This window comes from Oenanthe melanoleuca, chromosome 6 (genome assembly GCF_029582105.1).
Source record: "Oenanthe melanoleuca isolate GR-GAL-2019-014 chromosome 6, OMel1.0, whole genome shotgun sequence".
Taxonomy (NCBI): domain Eukaryota; kingdom Metazoa; phylum Chordata; class Aves; order Passeriformes; family Muscicapidae; genus Oenanthe; species Oenanthe melanoleuca.
The window spans coordinates 21830506-21849561 of NC_079340.1; the positions used below are offsets into that span (position 1 = coordinate 21830506).

Here is a 19056-nt window from a genome sequence, read left to right on the forward strand (position 1 = left end):
TGTTAAAAGTCACCTTATTTTAAACTTCTAATAATTTTTTTAATCTTCTTAATCCTTTTAAACAGCCATGTATTTTTAAAAACTAGTTGCTACTCTGGTGATATGGCCGGAAACATAGTGACATATAGTCTGGTCTGTCACTAGTCTTTGAGGTTCTGTTTCTTTAATGTTTTGTTTCTCAAGCATGGATGCACTTTAGCTATGGAGTAAAGCTTGGATACTGCACTGGGCACTGTGCATTTTTGAAGGGGTAGCCTTCAAAAACAGTTGTGAACTTCTTCCTTGTAAAGAGTATTCACTGTTCCCTTTGTTCAGTTTGGCTTTGCTTTAGTCAGAGATTTCATTGTATTCTGAGATCTGACAGAAAAATTTCCTGTAAGTAAAGGTACTTCAGTGTTGACAGCTGATTGTCAGGAGTGACTGGGGTAAAACTGTGGCTGCCCTGTGCAAGCAGATTGGAAACTAATCAGGCTGGGATTCAAGATCCAGGTTGGTTTTTTTTTTTTGTTTGTTTTTTTTGTTTTTTTTTTTTTTTTTGTTTTTTTTTTTTTTTTTTTTGTTTTTTTTTTTTGCAATTCGACACATGACGCATAGGTCAGTGACAGTACAGTAAAATAAAATGTGTTTGTAGCCATGTGTTGTCTCTTGCTAACAGCTTTCCCAAATTCCTGCTGTGCAATGCTCTCTCTTTCCATAGGTGGGCAGCATGTTCATAGCAGATGCTGATGAGAAGATCTCTGTCCAGTAAGTGCACAATATTATTTACACAGTGAGCTAGTCTGTGTGATCCCTTCTGTCACAGAGCTGTTTAATGTCACACAGCAAACTAGAAGAGCAGGTTTTCCTGTCACTAAAATGGTACCACACCCTGCAAACTGTGGATTTGCACTTCCATGAGAAGGATACAGCAGGAAGAGACACAGCTGAATTGCTTGTAATGAAGTCTATAAAAAAAGCTCCAGTGGTTTTTATGAGGCATTTGTAACATAATGGGTGTGTCAGAGGTGGCACATGAGAAGCAAAGGATTGTGCACTCTAACCCTCAGCAAAATATTTTCTAAATCAAGGGGGCAAGTGATAAATATGAGGGATTTTAGTGTCTTTGGGACCCTCTGCTTTTAAGAGAGAGGACTTTAAATGGAAAACACTGATCAACTAGCGACACCTTCAGTGGGAAGGCAACAAAAATTGTAGTTGTGCTGTAAAAATAGGTATTTTTATGGATTGCTACTACCAGTACTCTTGTTAGTACTGCTGATAATTGGAAAAAGAGCTGGATTGCAGAAGCAAGTTTTCCATAGTTGAAAAAAAATTCTTTTTTCATATAGGCTATTCTTCTGAAAAATTTAGCTACTGGTATTCTGATCACTAACTGTGCCTTTGTCTGTATCCTTCCCACAGAACAAATGAAGCAATCCTCCTGGCCCTCTATGAAGCTGTTCACTTAAACAGGAATTTCATCACAGTTCTGGCACAAGTGAGTTTTCAGTGGAATGCTTCCCCATTTCTTTGTAGTGAATGTCTTTGAAATCAGAGAGCCAGAAATGGAATTGATAAAGAGACATTTTCTTTTTTTCTCCCCCTTATGTACTTTTCATAGGATCAGCATGAAAGAGCAAGAGCAGGCCAGGGCTGGAGAAGAATTTTATGATATACTTCCTGCCTTGACAGTAAATGAGTAAAGTTTTAAGGTTACAGTTCATGTTGGAGTGAATAATTTTTGCCACTGAATGGAAAGGGCTGCATGAAGTGCCTTCTGTGCCCTATTGATAGTCCACTTAGGGGGAGGATGGAGTGAGCAAAGTGGTTGCTGTAGCTCTCAGAGCAAATCACAGTTTTGTTAAGTTAAGGTTAAGAGAAAGAGGCTGATTCAGCTCCCAAATTGGATGGATTTTTCTGTGTGGGTATGCATGGACTGCATGTTGTTTGGGTGTTCTTCACTTAGGGACTAACTGACATATGACAGTTGTTGTTTCAAATACTATTTTGTGTTCAGACTTCCTTGAAGAGCCCAGCCCCTTTGGCATGGGAACCAGTTGTTGGAGCATAGCACTTGTCCTTGAGCTTTTTATGGTGGAGAAACAGCCTTCTGAGAGGCAGTGGGCTGCTCTGATCACAAATCTCTGGATGCTTTTCTAAAAGCTGTGTGAGTTTGGAGAGGTGATTACTGCTGGGAGGCAGATAATGAGCCTGTCTGATCCAGTGATCCTGCTGAAAGGGTAGCCTGGTGTGTTTAGGAAGACCTTCAGGTTCAGGCTTTTTATTTTGGTTTGTAGGTACTGCTTGTAATCTGTGAGAAAAACGACATCAGCAAAACAGTTAACACCTTTCCCCAGTTTATTCAGATCCTCATACATGACAGGCTAGACACTTGGCATGACAGAGGGGACCTCTGGGGACTCCTGACAGTAGTGGTGATGGAAGAGGTCTGATAAGCAAATCTACAGCCTCTGAAGAAAGCTTCTGTTGCATGGATGGTTAATTTGCTGAGGTTCCCTGCTTGGCTTTCCCCAGGTTATTCATTCCTACCACTTCTCAGAGATTTCTGCTCTTTCAGTTCTATGTAATGGCAACTCAGGCTTTTCTGTGGTCAAGATATTCTAGAGGGAAGAGAGGCATTTGGCAGGGAAAAGAGCAGAGCAGCAAAGGATCAGTTTGAGTAAAAGCTCTTGAAAATAAAAGGATTGACTCGTTACTTGTGAAAGTGGTAGTTGAAGCAGTCACTGATCAGTGGGTTGAATTGGAAAACTGATATTTTTGGGTGGATTGTCTGTAATCCTTCATTTAAGAGAGGGCAAGGTAGGTCATGTCATGTTGAAAAAGCGTCATAAAAGCTGATGAAAGCTCTTGCCTAAGCTGGTGTCCGTTGCTTGGTGCTACATGAATGGCTTCTTGCTGCTGTGTGGCACATGGAAATTCACTTGTGTGGGTATCTGGAGGATTAAGTGTGTGCTCACCAGCTGTGGGTGCTTGGGTTTGCTGCTGGGTGGCACTCTTGTCTCTCAACTGCCAGTTACTGTTCTGGAGAAAAAGGTAAGCCCCCAAAACCTAAGGAAATATGGCTTATATAAGACTTTCAGTGAAAAAAGGTATTTTAAAGTGTAAGTTGGTAGCTATAGGGATGTAAATTGTCTTTGAGTTGCAATATGTGTGCTTGTGCTTCCCATAAAATATATGCATTTATAGTTGCTCATAAAATGAGATACTCAAAGGCAATGTGGAAGATATCCACTTATGAAAAATCCTGTGGAACTAACATCAAATCAGCAGTTCTGTATCTTCCTTTTATTTTGAAATTGTGATATTAAGGCAGGTGATACATTTATGTAAAACTTGCCCTGTGAAATGGACACTTTGCTTGGCAGCCAGACTCAAAAATAGCATGGCAGTTTGCCTGTGCTCTCACCACTGTGGATAGGTCTGGAAGCCTGCAAAGAGTGAAGTCAAGGCAGTAATTAGGGAAGCAACTATTAGCAAGGAAGAAATGGGGAGAGTGGCTGGCTGATGGAAGCTGAGAGGATCGATAATGATGGTATTATTTATGTTATGCAATGTTTCCCTGCAGTCTTTCCTGCAGGGCTTTACAGTGAGACAGGAAAGTAATTAATTGCCATCATCTTTGAATATGAACAGGTGGGGGGCAGGAGAAAGGAGAATTTGCTCTTAGAGGAGTGAAAGGATCTTGGAGGAAGACTTCAAATGTACATCCTTGGGTTGTTTTAGGGGGAATTAGAAGCTATTAATATTGTAGGCTTTTGGAAATCTTAGCCCATTCTACATTAGGGAAGGGCATTTTTCCTGTCTGCTGGGGAAAGCCACCACTTTCTGATGTATTTTTGTGTTTTGTGGAGTAGAGAAATTGATGTACAGTTTAATCATTAATCATCCAAGGTCAGGAACCATGGCCTGGCTCTTTGGAGAAGAGGTTGAAATTTCTTTAGATTTCCTTAGTCATGTCTATTGTACAAGAGCATGGAACAGTACAAGTAGTGGTCTGTGTTTCTAGTGCCTGAGAAAGCACTTGACTTGTGCATTGGTGTTTTCTCTTAGAGCCATCCTGAAATGGGCCTGATGACAGCACCAACGAGCCCAGTTCCAACAACACCTGTCACTCCACTTGGAACCACCCCACCTTCTTCAGATGGTAAGAAATGTAATGATCTCCTAAGGAAAAATAGTTTAAAACCATAAAATAACTAGCAAACTATTTTCTGAAGATTGCAACTAATGAAATCTGTCTAAAACAGATGTAAGTTGGTGGTCTCTTCCTGGAGTGACTTGCCTTACTAAACATGAGCAAGATTCTTTGACTCAAATTTATTTTTACTTTGCCTTGTGTACTGCTCAATGAAATTATGCTGATATTCCTTCTGAAAACAGTACTGCCCCAATATCTGCATTAATGTACACCCAGCCCATTAGTTATTCTGTGTGGGCTTTTACTTATGAATATTTCTAGTGTCAGGTCCTTTGCCTGGGATTATTTGTCATTGGAACAGATTTACAGAGAATTGCTGTGGATTCCTGCTTGTCTTTAATGCACTTGTCCTCAGCTTTGAATTAATTGGGATTTGAATTCAGTCTGGGTGTGGAAATATTCCTCCCTCTTATTATTGCCTTTTCTTTGATAGACTTTGTAAAGGACTGCTTACCCTGAGATCTGTCTTCTAAATGAGATGTTATGTGTCCACATAAATACACTTTGAAATCATCTAAAATCAAACCCTTTCATTTTAAGGTATGGATAGATACAGCCTAGTTTAAGAGAAGAGATGAAATGGCTGTTTTCACATACTTTAATGGCATCTGAGCTGAAGAGTGTTTAATGAAGGAACAGAGTCAATTTGAATGGAACACAGTGTGGAAATATTTCTGGGGAAAAGCAGCCTGGGTTACTAATTTATATCAGCTATTCAGGTCATTTGATACCCTAGTTAGGGATGATCCTCCTCATGGATGAATTCTGTCTGGTTGCCATGGATAACAAAAGCTTCAGATAAAGAGTCCCCTATGTCTCAAGTATCTGTGTATATAACATAAAATGTGGAGGGATGGACATTTTGTGGGCTTCTGTTCAAAGTGTTCACTGCAAATGTATCCACCTCCACATCATATTACACAACTGACAGAATTTGTGCTTACCTACATCTACAGCTTGCTTGCACGTTTTTTTTTTTTTGTTTTGTTTAGGTGGTTTTTTTTTTGTTTTGTTTTGTTTTGTTTTTGTTTTTTTATTTTGTCAACCACAAGGCAAAATAAAATCAAAACCTCCATCCTGCTTTCAGCAGAGATAGTGATCTTGTGAAGTTTGAGGATTCTTGTGGCTTGTAAGGTTACTATATTTAAGAAAAGGATCTGATCTTAATGTGCAGCAATTGCATTGGGAAGCTTGCTTTATTTTTATCTGCTGTCACCTTGTTGATCCCTACAATGTGATTTTTTTTTTTTTTTGTGGCCTTTGGCTTTGTTTAGTTTGGTGGTGCTTGAGTACTGCTATTTTAAAGATATGTCAGAATTTTCCTCATTTAGTAAGATCTTGCAACTCAGCTGTAAAATTTGCCTATGGCTGCCAGTTAGCAAGGCTTTTTGGCTTTGGAATGAGAAGAATGATTTCTTTTTACTGCACTAAAAAATGTGTAGTTGAACTGTTTTTAAGTTGCATTAACATATAGAAATCCATCTATGAATTTCAGGTGCTTTTCTTTTATGCTGTGTGGGATAAAAAATGGTTTAATATTCTGGTTTGAAATTTCTCTGGCTATTAACCTGTAGTGTAAATTAAGACCTTGTAAAGTTTCAAAATGTGTGTTAAAAAAAGATCAGTATCATGAACCAGGATAAGCAGCAATGTGTTCTTCAGAGTGATTTCTTCTTTTTCTTTTTTTTTTTTTTTTTTTTTTTTTTAGAAATGAGGCTTTTGCTAGAGACTGTTTATCCATAATATGTAAATCAAGTGTGCCTGTCACCATAGTTATCTAAATGTCAGTTTGCTTACTGTTGTTAAATATTCATTCACCACGTTCATTGTAACAGCTCAAGAAGGATCCACTGGGGATATAAATACATTTTTCAGACTTTTAGCTAAATCCTTGAGCTATTCATAATATTGGGAGTGAGAAGGCTTCCAGTCTCATTACACAGACTTTGCCAACAGACACATGAGTAATGTGTCAGGAGCCCCAGGTCTTCAGGACTCAATGGACTAAATCAGTTCACACTTGGGAATGTGCAACCTTTATAACCTAAAAGCCCCATTATGATTTTTTATGTGATTCAAACAGTGAAGTTACATTGATCTATTTGACCTGTTGTTTCCAAGGGTTACAGTTTTGTATTAAAGGTGATTGTGTAATCCTGAGTTCTGTGAGAGCCTCTGCTGTGCTCGGGGCCTCTTAATGCATGGTTTAAAGAATCCTGCATTTTACTGTTGCCTTGTCTCCTTCGTCCTTCTGTGCCTGCCCTTGCCCCAGTTGAAGCCTTATTTGCCTCATTACAGGGTTATGAGATACAAGCCTTGAATTTTGAAAGGTGTTTTATATTAAAGCAGAGTTTTCTCTGAACCAAAATACAGTTGTGTACAGGATCAAATTACTTCCCCTAGAGCCCCCAACTTAGTCATCCAACAATCAGATGTAATTCCTCACTTCTTACAAGGTCCAATCTCATGATAAATACCTTTTTCTTTTCTCAGAAGTGGGAAAAGCCTTGAGCATTCCTGAGGATAGGCAGAAGAGAGATGATAAAATACTTAAGATGTGTGTGCTAGTGGTCTGCAGCTCTGTTTCCAGTGCAAAGGGAGCCCTGTCTTAGGCTGTCTTCATGGCATGAGAAGAGAAAGACTTTGGTCAATGGTAATTCAAGCCATCTATGATGTCCTGAATGTGAGAACCTGTGGGTTTGACCCCCTAGGCAGCCAGAACAATCATCTTATTCTCATGTCAGGACAGTTGCATAGAGCTGGCAAAGGTCTCCTTTACCCTTGAGACTAGTGCCCTGTGCTTGCAGACATGTCATCATGCAATCCCTTTAATTTATCAAACTCTGACTAAATCTGTTCAATTTGTTTCCTAATGATTTCTGTTGGGCCATTTCAGCATCTTGTTCTTTGGTTAGAATTACTCAACTTTGCAACCTGGATTTCTTGTCAATTCATACTCATTTATCATGGTGTTAATCCTCCCTTGAAAAAAAGGTTGCTCTTCTTCATGTGTTGGTTTACTCACCTGAGTGTTTTGCTGTCTCACAAGAAAGGTACTCCGTTCTTCTGATCAGCGTACTAGCCTGTCTTTAAACTTGTTCAAGTTTAAGTCTATCCTCTTTCAGCATGGTTTCTGCATAATTATGCACAGTGTTTGAGACAAGGCCTCCCCAGGACCTTGTTCAGGGCATTACAGTGCTTGTGTCTCTGCTGGAAGTGCATTTCTGAGTATATGTTGTAGAACTGCACTCCTGAGCCCTACACGTTGGTAGCTTGTCATTTCGTGATCTGATCATGGTATTTTGTTTGCAGCTGATGAGCTGCCATGGAAATAAATCCCCAAATTCCTGATCCTACAGCTTGCATTGTTTAATTTCATCTTGTGTTTATTATCTGTTCTTGTTTTTATCCCATTCTTTGTGTGCAGTCAGATACTCCTCTGTGTTTACATATCCCAACTTTCTGCCATTAGCAAGCAACTGTTTCTTATGTCCAGATCATACAGGGAAAAAAAAAAGAACTGTTCTCTAAACTGATGTCTACAGAATTCAGGCAGTAATTTTTTTCTTAGACCAGTAATTTCTCCAATTTTATCTTGTTTGCCAGATCTTTGATGTACATTAAATTTCTTTATGGGTTCCTACCTATTTTCTTCACTTTTAAGTTTTTAATACATAACTGTATTAAGTGCTTTGCTGAAGTGTTCCTAGGCTTGCTCCATCAGTTTGGGGTTTCTTTTGTCTGAGCTACTTTATCTTAAATAGTATCAGACTTATCTGGCAGGATCTGCAGGTAAATGCATGATGCATGTTTCCCACTGATCTTTCTCCTCCCTTTCAATATTTCTCGTGAAGCTTTCTAAATGGAAAGGCAGAGAATGTCCCTTTAGGACAGCTCAGACTCAGTCAGCAGTAAAAATATGGTTCAGTCACATGATAGAGACTTGACAGCTCATAAACTCAGTGCTTCAGATGATGCATGGGGAATGGGGGAATGAGAAAGGAGGCACATTGTGCAATTGGCTGAGGAAATGAAATAGCTTCTTTTAAAGTCTGAGGCAGATGATGTCCACTGCTAAGGTGTGAAAAGTACAGCTGGTGTCCTAGAGAAATGCCAGTGAACTGCTGCGGGTATGGAAAGTACAGTTCTGCTCCCTGCTGGGCTGAGATGTATCTAGCACAAGCTGACTGCTTTTGCTTCTTGATTTTTATAGAGCTTCTGTTTCTGCCTTCCTTTTCTATCTCTTTAGTCTGCAATAATTGTTGCATTATGTCTTGTGTGTTGTGTTGCAAGAGAGACTGTTGTTGAGAGGGAAGAATGGAATTGACGCAGATTTTTTGAACTCACATTTCAAAATTGCTGAAACAAAGAAGGGCCTTTACTGGGCAGTCCCTTTACAAAATGAGAATTGTGTGACTGTGTTCTGTGTTGCTTGTAAGAATTAATTGGATATCAGTGCAGATATCCAAATTTCCCTCGGCTGGGGATGTTGATGAGTGATAGAACAGTGGGCTCATCTCCCTGGGAGGAGGAGGAGGAGCGGGACAGAGAAGGATATCACTTTGCAGGGTAGAAGTGGTCTCTGGGGCAGTAGTACCAGTCTTCATAACAAAATCTTTCCTGGGTGGTCATGGAGGAGGAGGTCAGGTGGCCCTGCAAGTAGGCTGATCCTACCCCAGACCTGTGAGTCTGTGTCTTAGTTCTCTGTATAGTTATTTCATGTATTTGTGTAGGATAAATGTGTCTCATCTGCTTTGTTCCAGTTATAAGCTCTGCGGAGCTGCCTTTGGATGCTGATGTGCAAACTAGCAACCTGCTGATAACCTTCTTGAAGTACAGCTCAATTGTGATGCAGGACACAAAAGGTAAGTGAATTCTGTGGATTCAGCAAACAGTGCTTCTGAAGTCAGGAGGGCACAAGAACATTCCTAGTGACTCCAGAAATACAAGTGGAGTCTCTTTTTAAAAAGATAATTTTTTCAAAAGGTGAATTCTTCAAAGTGATTTCTTAAGTGATTGTGAGATAAGACTTTTGAAAGTAGGAGAGACCTCATGCTGGCAGGAGAGATGTCAGGTATAGAAAGAATGTAATAATAAATGATAATGCCTAATAATCAAGCCTGTTTATATGCCAAAGGTGTGAGTATATCTGTTTCACAACTTTCTGTCAGAGAGGGGAAGTCTGAGACCAGAGAACTCTATTTTTAAGAACACTTAGAAACTGACACAGGGGGCAAAGCTCAGCATTAGAAGGAAATACTTCCTTTGTCCTTTGGTTAAACAGGTAGCTGTGTAATTATAAGTAGGACAGCAGCAACTTAGACTGCACTGGCAGTAATTTGCTTGAGAAAGTACCTTTCTGTGTTATGCTTTTTGTTTCTCCTGTAGTTCTGTGCGGGTTAATTTCAGCTTGCTGGAGTTGAAATATTGCTCAATCTCCTGCTCAGGGTACCCAAGGGTGCTGTTTTGTCCAGTGGTTATACAGGCAGGACCATAGTGTGGACATAACAAGTGATCTTTGCACTGTATTTCAACCTGTTACCCACTTTCTCTGTTAAGTTAAATATAACAACAGAAATATGAAGGTGTCTGCAGAGCTAATATACATCAGTTACTGAATTTCATGAATGCTTAGCATTGAGTAAGAGAGCAGGCAGTTTCCTTTTATCTACTAGCCTGCAGTGAAATTGTATTTGGCTGTCTTTCTTCTGTTCAGTAAGCAAGCTAGTTGAAGAAAAAGTAGTAATTTCAAATTAGGGCCAAAAGGAACTTCATGCACCCCTATCTGGGTTTTGGCTGGGACAGATTTAATTTTCTTATAAATATCTGGTATAGTCCTTTGATTTTTGGATTCAATATGAGAATGATATTGATAACACACTGATATTTTGGCTCTGGCTAAGAAGTGCTAACCCTGTGTCAAGGGCTTTTCAGTGTCTCGAGCTCTGCCAGTGAGGGGTGCACAAAAAGCAGAGAGGGAACATGGCCAGGATAGGTGACCTAAACTGGCCAAAGGGATATTCTACACCATAGAATGTAATGTGCAGTATATAAACTGGGGGAGTTACGTAGAAGGGGACATCTGTTGTTTGGGGATGGGATGGGCAGCAGGAAGTGAGCAATTGTATCATGAACTGTATTTATTGTGCAGCACTTGTTTCTCTTTGGTTCTGTTACCCTCTCTCACTCTGCTGCTGATTATTATGATTATCATGATTATGATGATGAGGTTTCAGTTATTAAATTGTTCTTAACTCAACCCACATGATTTACCTTTTATTTCCAGTTCTTCTCCCCGCTGTGGGGAGAGGAGAAGCATTGCCAGTGATTGAGCAGCTTCGTGATACTTAGTTGCTGTCTGGGGTTAAACCACAGCTCCAAGGCAGAATCAGGTTTACCTGTATCTTTTCTCAGAAGTGTTGCTGACAGGTTGGATGAAGATACTGTGATATTGGAGCACCATTTTCAGATATCCATTCCAGTGTTTAACTGTCCTTATTGTGAAAAAGCTTCATGTGCTTATTAAATTCTTTGCTGTGATTTAAATTAATTGCTAGTTATCTTCTCCAAGATAGATATTGAGAATGGATTATTTATTTTTTCCTGTGTCAGCCCTTACATGTTTGAAGTCTGCTTTCATTATTTCCTCTTGCTTTTGTCTTTTGAACTAAACCACATCAATCTTGGCTCAGTTGTTTTAATAGAATGCACACGTGAGGAGGGCTTACCAGCTCTCTGATTTGCTCATTCTCATTTGCTTTTCTCAGGGTCTGTCTTGCTGATCCAAGGCTCTGATGGAACAATTTTATGTTTTTCAATTTAACTTCTGCACTTATTAGTCACTTTAATGTGGAAAGTCTGCACAGGGCCTTGGAAACTGCCACACTGGATTAGTTTCAGATAGAGTGAAATCTGATAGAGGGGATTCCTTACTAAATAAGCCAGTGAGAAATGAGTTTATTGTGTTATGAGACAGGAGTTGATGTTTCTTTCTTTATTTTGGTTCTAGCTTGTATAAGGTCTGAAATTTGTGCAGCTGATAGACCCTCTTCTCACCATAGTAGTTTGTGGCAGTGAGCTCCACTAATTGATCATTTAAAAAGTGTGCCTTCCAAATCAATACTTATTAATTCTAGTGGGTATATTCCTGACCTTATATTTTGATTATAGATGGAGCACTGCCTATTGTTTTTTCTTGTATAAGATCAAGCATGGAACAGACTGCCCAGAGAAGTGCTCAAGTCACAGTCTCTGAAGGTATTTAAAACACATGTAGATGTGGCAGTTAGGGACACATTGTTTACTGGGTGATTGACAGTGCTGGATTAACAATTGGACTCCATGATCTTAAAGGTGTGTTCCAACCTAAATGATTCTATGCTTCTACGTGACACCAGAATGGGAAGAAGAATGAATAATTCTAATTTACTCTATGTATTTTGAGACAGGTGAGAATGCTTAGGGTGGTTTGTTCCACATCCAGGACTAGACAGTTGTTTTGGTCCTGTCCCAGAGAGCATAATTTAATAGATTGTGTTTGCTAGATCCTTCTCTTGTGTCAGTCAGAGGCAGCTGCCTTGGGAGAAACAAAAACTCTGTGGCATTTTCTCCCATCTGCGAAACAGGTTTCATACTGATACACCTCCCTGTAGAAAATGATCTGCTTTGTTGCTTTAATGAAGGTTGCTGTGAAAGTATGAAGTGTGTTTGCAAGTAACTGCTTGCACAGCTGCCCCATAGCTCCTGAAAATGGTCTGATGTTCACAATACACTGGCAGAGGTCATGGTGTGAAACAGGAGGTTTTACAGGAGTGTGATCCCCAGAGAGAAGTGGCAGCAGCACCTACAGAAATATACAGGGAGGCTTTACAATATAAAAATAACAAGACTCTGGTGTATCAGTTTTATTCTAGGTCATTTCTCCTTCTTGCTGGAGTAAAAACTTGACACTTAAACATTTTAGCTGAGGTAAGGAGATGGGAGACTTTTAACTCTCCCATTCCAAAATTCCTCTTCATCTTACTTAGTGCTGCAAGATGAAATCAGCACACTTCAGGGCACATCTTGTTAGTAAATATCTGTCCCTGAGCAGCACAGAAAAGAAAACAAAAGAAGTGTCAAACTAGACAGAACAGCTAGCTAGGCCCATTCTGTCTGTTTTTATAATTACCATATACACACCGGCTAGGAAAATGTTCATAAAAGTCGCCTGCAAAGAAGGAAATTGGCTGATACTGTCTTTTGCTTTATATGAAAGTGTGTCTGACTATTTCAGATATCCCTCTCCTTTGAGTGTGACTGTAAGGCAGATGTCTGGGGTGGTGTGTTTAGTAGTCCTGTCCTTTAGAGGAGCTGTTGGAAATCTCAGCCATGTGCAATGTTAAGCCTCCTCAGAATTTAGTTATCAGTGTGTTATTTTATTTAGTTTATTTTGGTGAGTTTTGGGGGTGTGTGGTCCAAGGGCATTGTTTTTAGAATAAAGATTTTTAAATGTGCTTGATTGGATGGTGCCTTCTACAACCTGGCCCTGCTTTGAGCAAGGATAGGACCAGAGATTTGTTCTATCCTGCATTACTCCATGACTATATGTATCTTGGGGTTTTTTAATATTCAAGGTTAAAATTGAGAGGAGTTTTAAATAATCCAAATAAAATTTACATTCTTCCTTAGTCCTTCTGTTTTGCTCCAGCTGTCTTTCAAGGCAAAAACTGTTGTTTGAAGTTGTGAGATGAGTAAGAAGTTGTGAAACAGATCAGGGTGAAACTCTTGGCTTAGAATCCTAAGTCTTTGCAGGACTCCCTTCTTTCATGGTTTTGCAAAGAGCAAAGTAGGTCGTGTCTCTCAGTTAATGGGGTTAAAACTTGGAACTTAGAGCATAATGTCAGCAGTTGTTCTGCTACACAGTGCCCCTGTGAAAGCTTTGCTGCTTGTTTCATAACCTACAGCAAAGGTGATGTTTTGCTTTCCACCTTGTCTAAGAGAGGGAACAGTGTCTCTGCTGTGACAGGCAGTATTCAGAATATCTGTGAAAGTAAAACAGAATGAGACAGAAGCCCAGTGGATAGTTACAATGATGTTGGAAGTTCAAATCCAATCCTTTGCTGTTGGTGCAGCCTGGTGACAAGTGGGTGGGATTTAGTGGCCAGGCTGGAGGGTGAGTGCTTAGTTGGAGTAGACTATTAGCTATCCTGGAGGAAGTAGGACTGTGAAGAATCTCCAAGCTGAGCTTTTCTTTCACTGCAGCAGCTATCTTGCTCTCCAGCCTTGCTAGGCTTGTGTGGCTCATGGAGGATTTGTTTTTTTTCCTTTGTAGATGAGCACCGGCTGCACAGTGGCAAGCTGTGCCTCATCATCCTGACATGCATAGCAGAGGTAGGTTTCTCCTGTGAAGCTGCTCAGCAATAGTGTGTTACAGGACTCTATCCCCCTGCCTCCTGTGGAGCAGGAGCTGAATATCCACAGTGGTACTGAGTTGTGAGGTCCTCAGGCACATACTGTTTACTAATACACTTGATGCAGTACTGTTAAAGTTGACTTGAAACTTGAATCATCTTATTTGAGTTAGCCAACTCCTGGGGCTGAGGAGAAAAAAGAGTGAACCTAAGCCTTTTCTCTCTTAGCTTTGAGTGACCCTGTGGTGTGGCTTTTAGATGAGTAATGTGCTAATGGCTTTCAGCTCAGTGCTGTTCATGGTAAACTGGGCTGTGCCATCTCCCTTCTGCCAAAGGATACAAGTCTGAAAGTAAGTCATGTGTTTGTAGGTCCCTACAAGCAAGGCAAGTAGCAAATGTGGTAGTAGGGTAAGAACACAGCATTACAGAGCTATGTCAGCAGCCCTGGCTGAATGTGGCCCTGTCTCATGGGGAGTATGTTCTAATGGCTGACTCATGTCCTGAATGGTGGTTGTGTTTGTGTGGCATTTAGATTTTGCTTGCTTTAAGTAAAGACCTTTTATTCTTAAAGAATAAAAAGCAGTGAGGTTGATGGCCAGTGTAAGGATTCTGTAATAATGTTTCTTCAGTGTGCAGCCTGAAAACTAATCATCTACATTTAAAATTTTTCTAATTAAATGATTTTGGCACTTGTTCTTCAAGTGGATGCATAGATAACACAAGATAAAAAATTCTATTCCTGCATAACAAGGGCATTCTTTGGTTCTGTCATTAAACAGAGGGTATATTTATTACCTATTCTGCCTATACATTATCTGGAGAAGCCTCTTTAATTTAGAAGTGGTCTTGGAATCAGATTTACTTGAGGGGTGGAACAGCTCTTAAACTATCTGCTAGTACTATAGTAGCTTCTGGCATCAAAATGCCAGTTTAAACCTTTATCCACACAGTCACAGAACTGGTGTGCTGGAGAACCACCTCTTACCTTATATACCTGGAGCACTTGTTAAACTTGTGACACCATGGTGTATACAGTCCAGAGTTTAAATGAGCAAAGTGGGAGAAAGTTAGGCTGAGCTACTGCTTTTGTTTGCAATTTATTTTTCTAAAGTGGAATTGGGATCAGGAGGGGTTTACTTTTGTTTGACTGGAAACATGGGTGGGACAAGAGGAAATGGGCAGATGGCTTTTTAACTTTACAGTTGTATCTTGGTAGTTTTGCACTGAAACACGTGACTTGAAAGGCAACTGTAGGGTGTTGAGCTTTTCATATCTCCTCCCTTTTCATGCCCTTTTCAATAGGATCAATATGCTAATGCTTTTCTTCATGATGACAACATGAATTTTCGTGTAAACCTACACAGAATGGTGAGTCTTTTCCTCCAGATTGTTTTCTCTTTAGGATGCATACACAGAGGATTTGAGTATGTATGAAAAGTGTATGTTGAAAAATGTGTCAGAGACGTCTAACCTACATTGCTAAGGCATGTGGAAGTACTGTCAGAAATTCAGTAGTTGTGGAATGATTTTGGAATTGCTCTCAGAATGTCTCCATTCTTCAAAGAACAAAGAGCTCCTTGCCCTGTCAGTGAATTCAGAGGCCTGTGTAGCTGCTGAGGAGCTGTATATTACCAGGTCTCTGAGGAAATCAGTGGTAGAGAGAATGTTCTGCCTTAATCTTCAGGAAGCATTAGCCCTCATGTGATACATAATAGCCAGCTGGAGTTGCACTGAGTGCTCTTATTTGGCTTAGCTTCATTCTGAGTGGAGTAATTCACCTTCAGGGAGGAAAGTATTTTTTCCAGAGCTTTTTCCTGTGCTGGAAGTATCCTTACCTGGCTCATGAAGCTCTGTAGTTACAAGGAACTTGAATGGTTATCCTAACTTGATGTGTTCTGTCTCTGTGGTGCTGGAAAATTCTGACAGCTGCCTCATCTGACAGTGAAGCAGCACTTGAAAGTCACTTGCTGTTCAAGAAAGAAACAACCATCTTACTTTATGGAGACCATTCTGCAAGAATGCTAGTCATTACCCCTAAACAACAGATTTGCTCTCCAGGAAGCCTTTCTGGTCTATTACAATGAACACCAAAGCCATTGACTACTGTACACACTTTTAAAAATGCCAGTCAGACCTCTGGGTCAGAAACAAATCCATATGTTAACCAAGGGAACGGAATTGTTGTGTGATTTGGTTTTGTCTTGGGGTCCTTTCCCTCAGTAGAACAGTGCCCTCCAGCTACACAGCTAGAGAAACAAACCCCCAGTTTCAGCATGCCAGAAAGCAGTTTTGCTCCAGCCATGGCTTTAGGGTTCATATGAGCAGTTGGAGAAAAAGGCAAAAGGAAGCCTGTGCTGATGGTACTATTTTCTTGAAAACTACAGTAATACACAGGCTGTCACTTCAGGCTTCTGCTGACTTCTTTCCATCTTTGTGTGTTTGAAGCCGATGCGACATCGGAAGAAAGCCGCAGACAAGAACCTGCCCTGTCGCCCGCTGGTGTGCGCGGTGCTCGGTGAGTGTTGGGAGACCTTGTGCCTCCTGAGGCTTCTCTCGTTGAGCAATAGGAATACGAGGTTTGAGGATTAAGTGGAGCAGTGGGTGGGCTTAAAAGAAGGACAATTACATACTAAAGATGTTTCCAGCAATCCATGCCCATCTTTGTACATGGCTGCCTTACAGACAAATGAAAGATTGCAGCTCTGTAGCAATAAATCTTATACATATTTACAGAAAGTTTTGCTGCTTGGCCCATTTGACCTGAGTTTTTAACAAGAAAGAGGGCAGTTGATTAATAAAATCAGTGTTTAGGTAAGTGTGGTAGCAGCGGCAAGTACTTTGTAGGTAATGTGATGATGACAAACCTATGGTTTACAAAAATGTATTTGTGAACATGTTTGCTGGGCATTGAGCCTTTTCTGAGCCAGAAAAACAACAGGGATGTTAATAGCTAGGATTGGTTTTGCCTGTGGATATGGAGGCGTAGTTGAAAGCTTTTCATGCAGCACATGATTAAGTTGTGACTCTCATTACTGTGGAGGCCAAAAGCACATATGGGTTCAGAAATGGATGGAGCCTGGATCCCTGAATGGCTGTTCAGCTTGATGGTACAGAAGCAGTCTTAGACTTAAAACATTTTCAAACGTGATTGTTGAAGCCAAGACACAACAGCTGCATAAAAAGAGCTATCAGATTTCATGCACTCTTCACCTACACTGTTTTTAGTCACTATTGAGTCACAGTGCTGGGCTGTTACTGCCCTAGGAGGTTATAGCTCACAATTGGTACCAGTGGCTTGGCATAAGCATTTCATGCTGAAGTTGGGTTGAGGACACCCCCACACATTGTTATCATTGATTAGCTTCTTTCAATTGTATTTCTATAATCTTTGCCTCTTATCTTCACACTGGAAGCCCTTAAATGTTAGACACTTTTTCTTTTTTCTTTTTTCCCTGAATTAATCTTAAGCAGAAGCTTAGCCTGTGTTGAGATCAGACTAGTTTTACTTGCTTCAGAATTTGTTTTAGGAAAAATAGGTGTTATTTACAATGTCTCTTTAAGTAACATCTAGGTTGCACATTGTTTCTGGCAAGAATAATTTTCTAAAATGTGCTTCTTAATGGAATTTTCCATTAGTGACAGGGCTTGAAATATGAGAGCAATTCTAAACATCAGAATTCATGGTATAGTCTTTATTTGACTAACAGTGGGGGAAACCATATGGGGAAGCAGTTCCTCAAAGCAAATTACAGTATGTACCCTCAGTTTCCAGTAGTTTCTTTTCTAGTTCTAGCAAATGTCTAATGTTCTTTAGAACAAACAAAAAAGTGAAATCCCTTTCATCTAAGCAGGACTATTGTCTGGTAGAGATAGGTAGGTGGGGCAGCTTGACTTCCTTGTAGTCTACTAAAAGTTAACAGTAGCCAGTTCAATACTTACTTTATAATTTTCTTTTCTGTCAGATTTGATGGTGGAATTCATTGTAACGCACATGATGAAAGAATTTCCTATGGATCTCTATGTGTAAGTGTCCGTGGGGTAACTCATTGTGATTGCATTTGAAGTTTGAATTTAGGTAGATTCCTGCTCATAGAGCAATCTTCTGGCAGAAATAGCACTTTGTGTCTGGTGGAGAGCAGAATGGCTTTTCATGAACTCTTCCAGTAACTTTTTCTACTTCAAAAGTCCTCTGTGTGCCAGAAAATTGAAAGCAATTCAATTTCAGACTGTTTTTCCTAATCTACTTGATCTAACACAAAGAGCTTTTCAGTCTAAAAGAAGTTTCATAACGCAGTCATTGCAACAATCCCCACTTCCCAGAACATGAATCTTGGGCTAGAAACAGAAAAGACAGTTTTGAAAAAGTGAGGATGACTGGCATGAGGCTGGAAGGCAGTGTGGGGAGGGAGGGGGGTTTAAGCCTGAAATGGCCTGCTAGGCAGCAAGGGGTAAAACTTGGCAATGGGCAAAAGGAGGCAAGAGGACAGAGCTACTCATGAGCACTCCATGTGTCCCACAGGGACCTCTCCACTGCTTTGTACTGCTTTAGCCTGGAGGACAGAAGTAGAATTTAGACAGTTTGTTGGCTTTGCTCTGTTTGTACAGTGCTGAATTTCCTCAAGGCGTGAACAGCACTATATTCTGTAGGAAGATAAAGATAAAAGTTCCCTTAAGGTAACTTTTCAGCATATTCTGATTTTGCCCAAATAACCTTGCAATTCTAGTGCCTTTTCAAGGGTTGAATAGTTCAATTGAGTTTGTGAGATTTCTTTTTTTTATGACATTGCAGAACTATTTGTAGATGGATGTAATGCACTGGAGTTTTACAAGAAAGGTGTGAAATACTTGGACTCAAAAGCAATGTCACATCTAGAAACCCCATAACACTAGAAATAATGAGCAGTAGCAACCATCAGTGGACATTTACATCCATTCATTCTGGCATGTTTGTGCAGTCCTTTCACTTTACTCCTGTCTGAAACTATCCCACAGCAGACACAGTTATTGCAGACAAAGTGGGTGTTGTGAATGCACAAGTAGTGCCACACTTCTCTGCAGTACATTTACGAGGTGACAATATGAAGCTGCTCAAGGCTGGGCATATTAATATTTAGAAGAGAAATCCAGGTTGCTTAGACTAAGGGTACTTTTTGTTCATTGTGTGTATTATGAATCCTCAGCACAAAACCTTTAAAAAACAGGGACACTCTACCAGGATAGATAACTTCATAACTTGACTTAGAGCCAGGTGGATACAGAGGTGAAAAGGTGCTGGGCATTGTCCAGTACCAGTAACATCAGAAATAGGTCGTTTCTCCCCATAGGAATTACTGTTCCTGATCTGAAGACAGCTGTCTATCCTAGCTGGCTTGCTTCCTTTTTCTAGTTGAATTTATGAGAATCCAATTTGAAATGCAGCACTTAATGTCATGCTCAACGATTATAAATAGTTTTTCCATTATTCAA

At 40.1% G+C, this 19056-nt stretch overlaps 1 protein-coding gene across 2 annotated transcripts in view; it reads left to right on the plus strand.

The window, feature by feature from the left end:
- Window positions 1-19056, plus strand: part of ARMH3 (armadillo like helical domain containing 3) — a 121853-nt gene that overhangs the window by 18594 nt on the left and 84203 nt on the right. For both annotated transcript variants that reach the window (XM_056494440.1, XM_056494441.1), the window contains exons 12-19: window positions 698-744; window positions 1402-1477; window positions 4051-4144; window positions 8962-9063; window positions 13512-13570; window positions 14893-14958; window positions 16036-16105; window positions 17553-17613. In XM_056494440.1, coding sequence (XP_056350415.1) covers window positions 698-744; window positions 1402-1477; window positions 4051-4144; window positions 8962-9063; window positions 13512-13570; window positions 14893-14958; window positions 16036-16105; window positions 17553-17613 — 575 coding nt within the window. The remainder of the gene's footprint in view (window positions 1-697; window positions 745-1401; window positions 1478-4050; window positions 4145-8961; window positions 9064-13511; window positions 13571-14892; window positions 14959-16035; window positions 16106-17552; window positions 17614-19056) is intronic.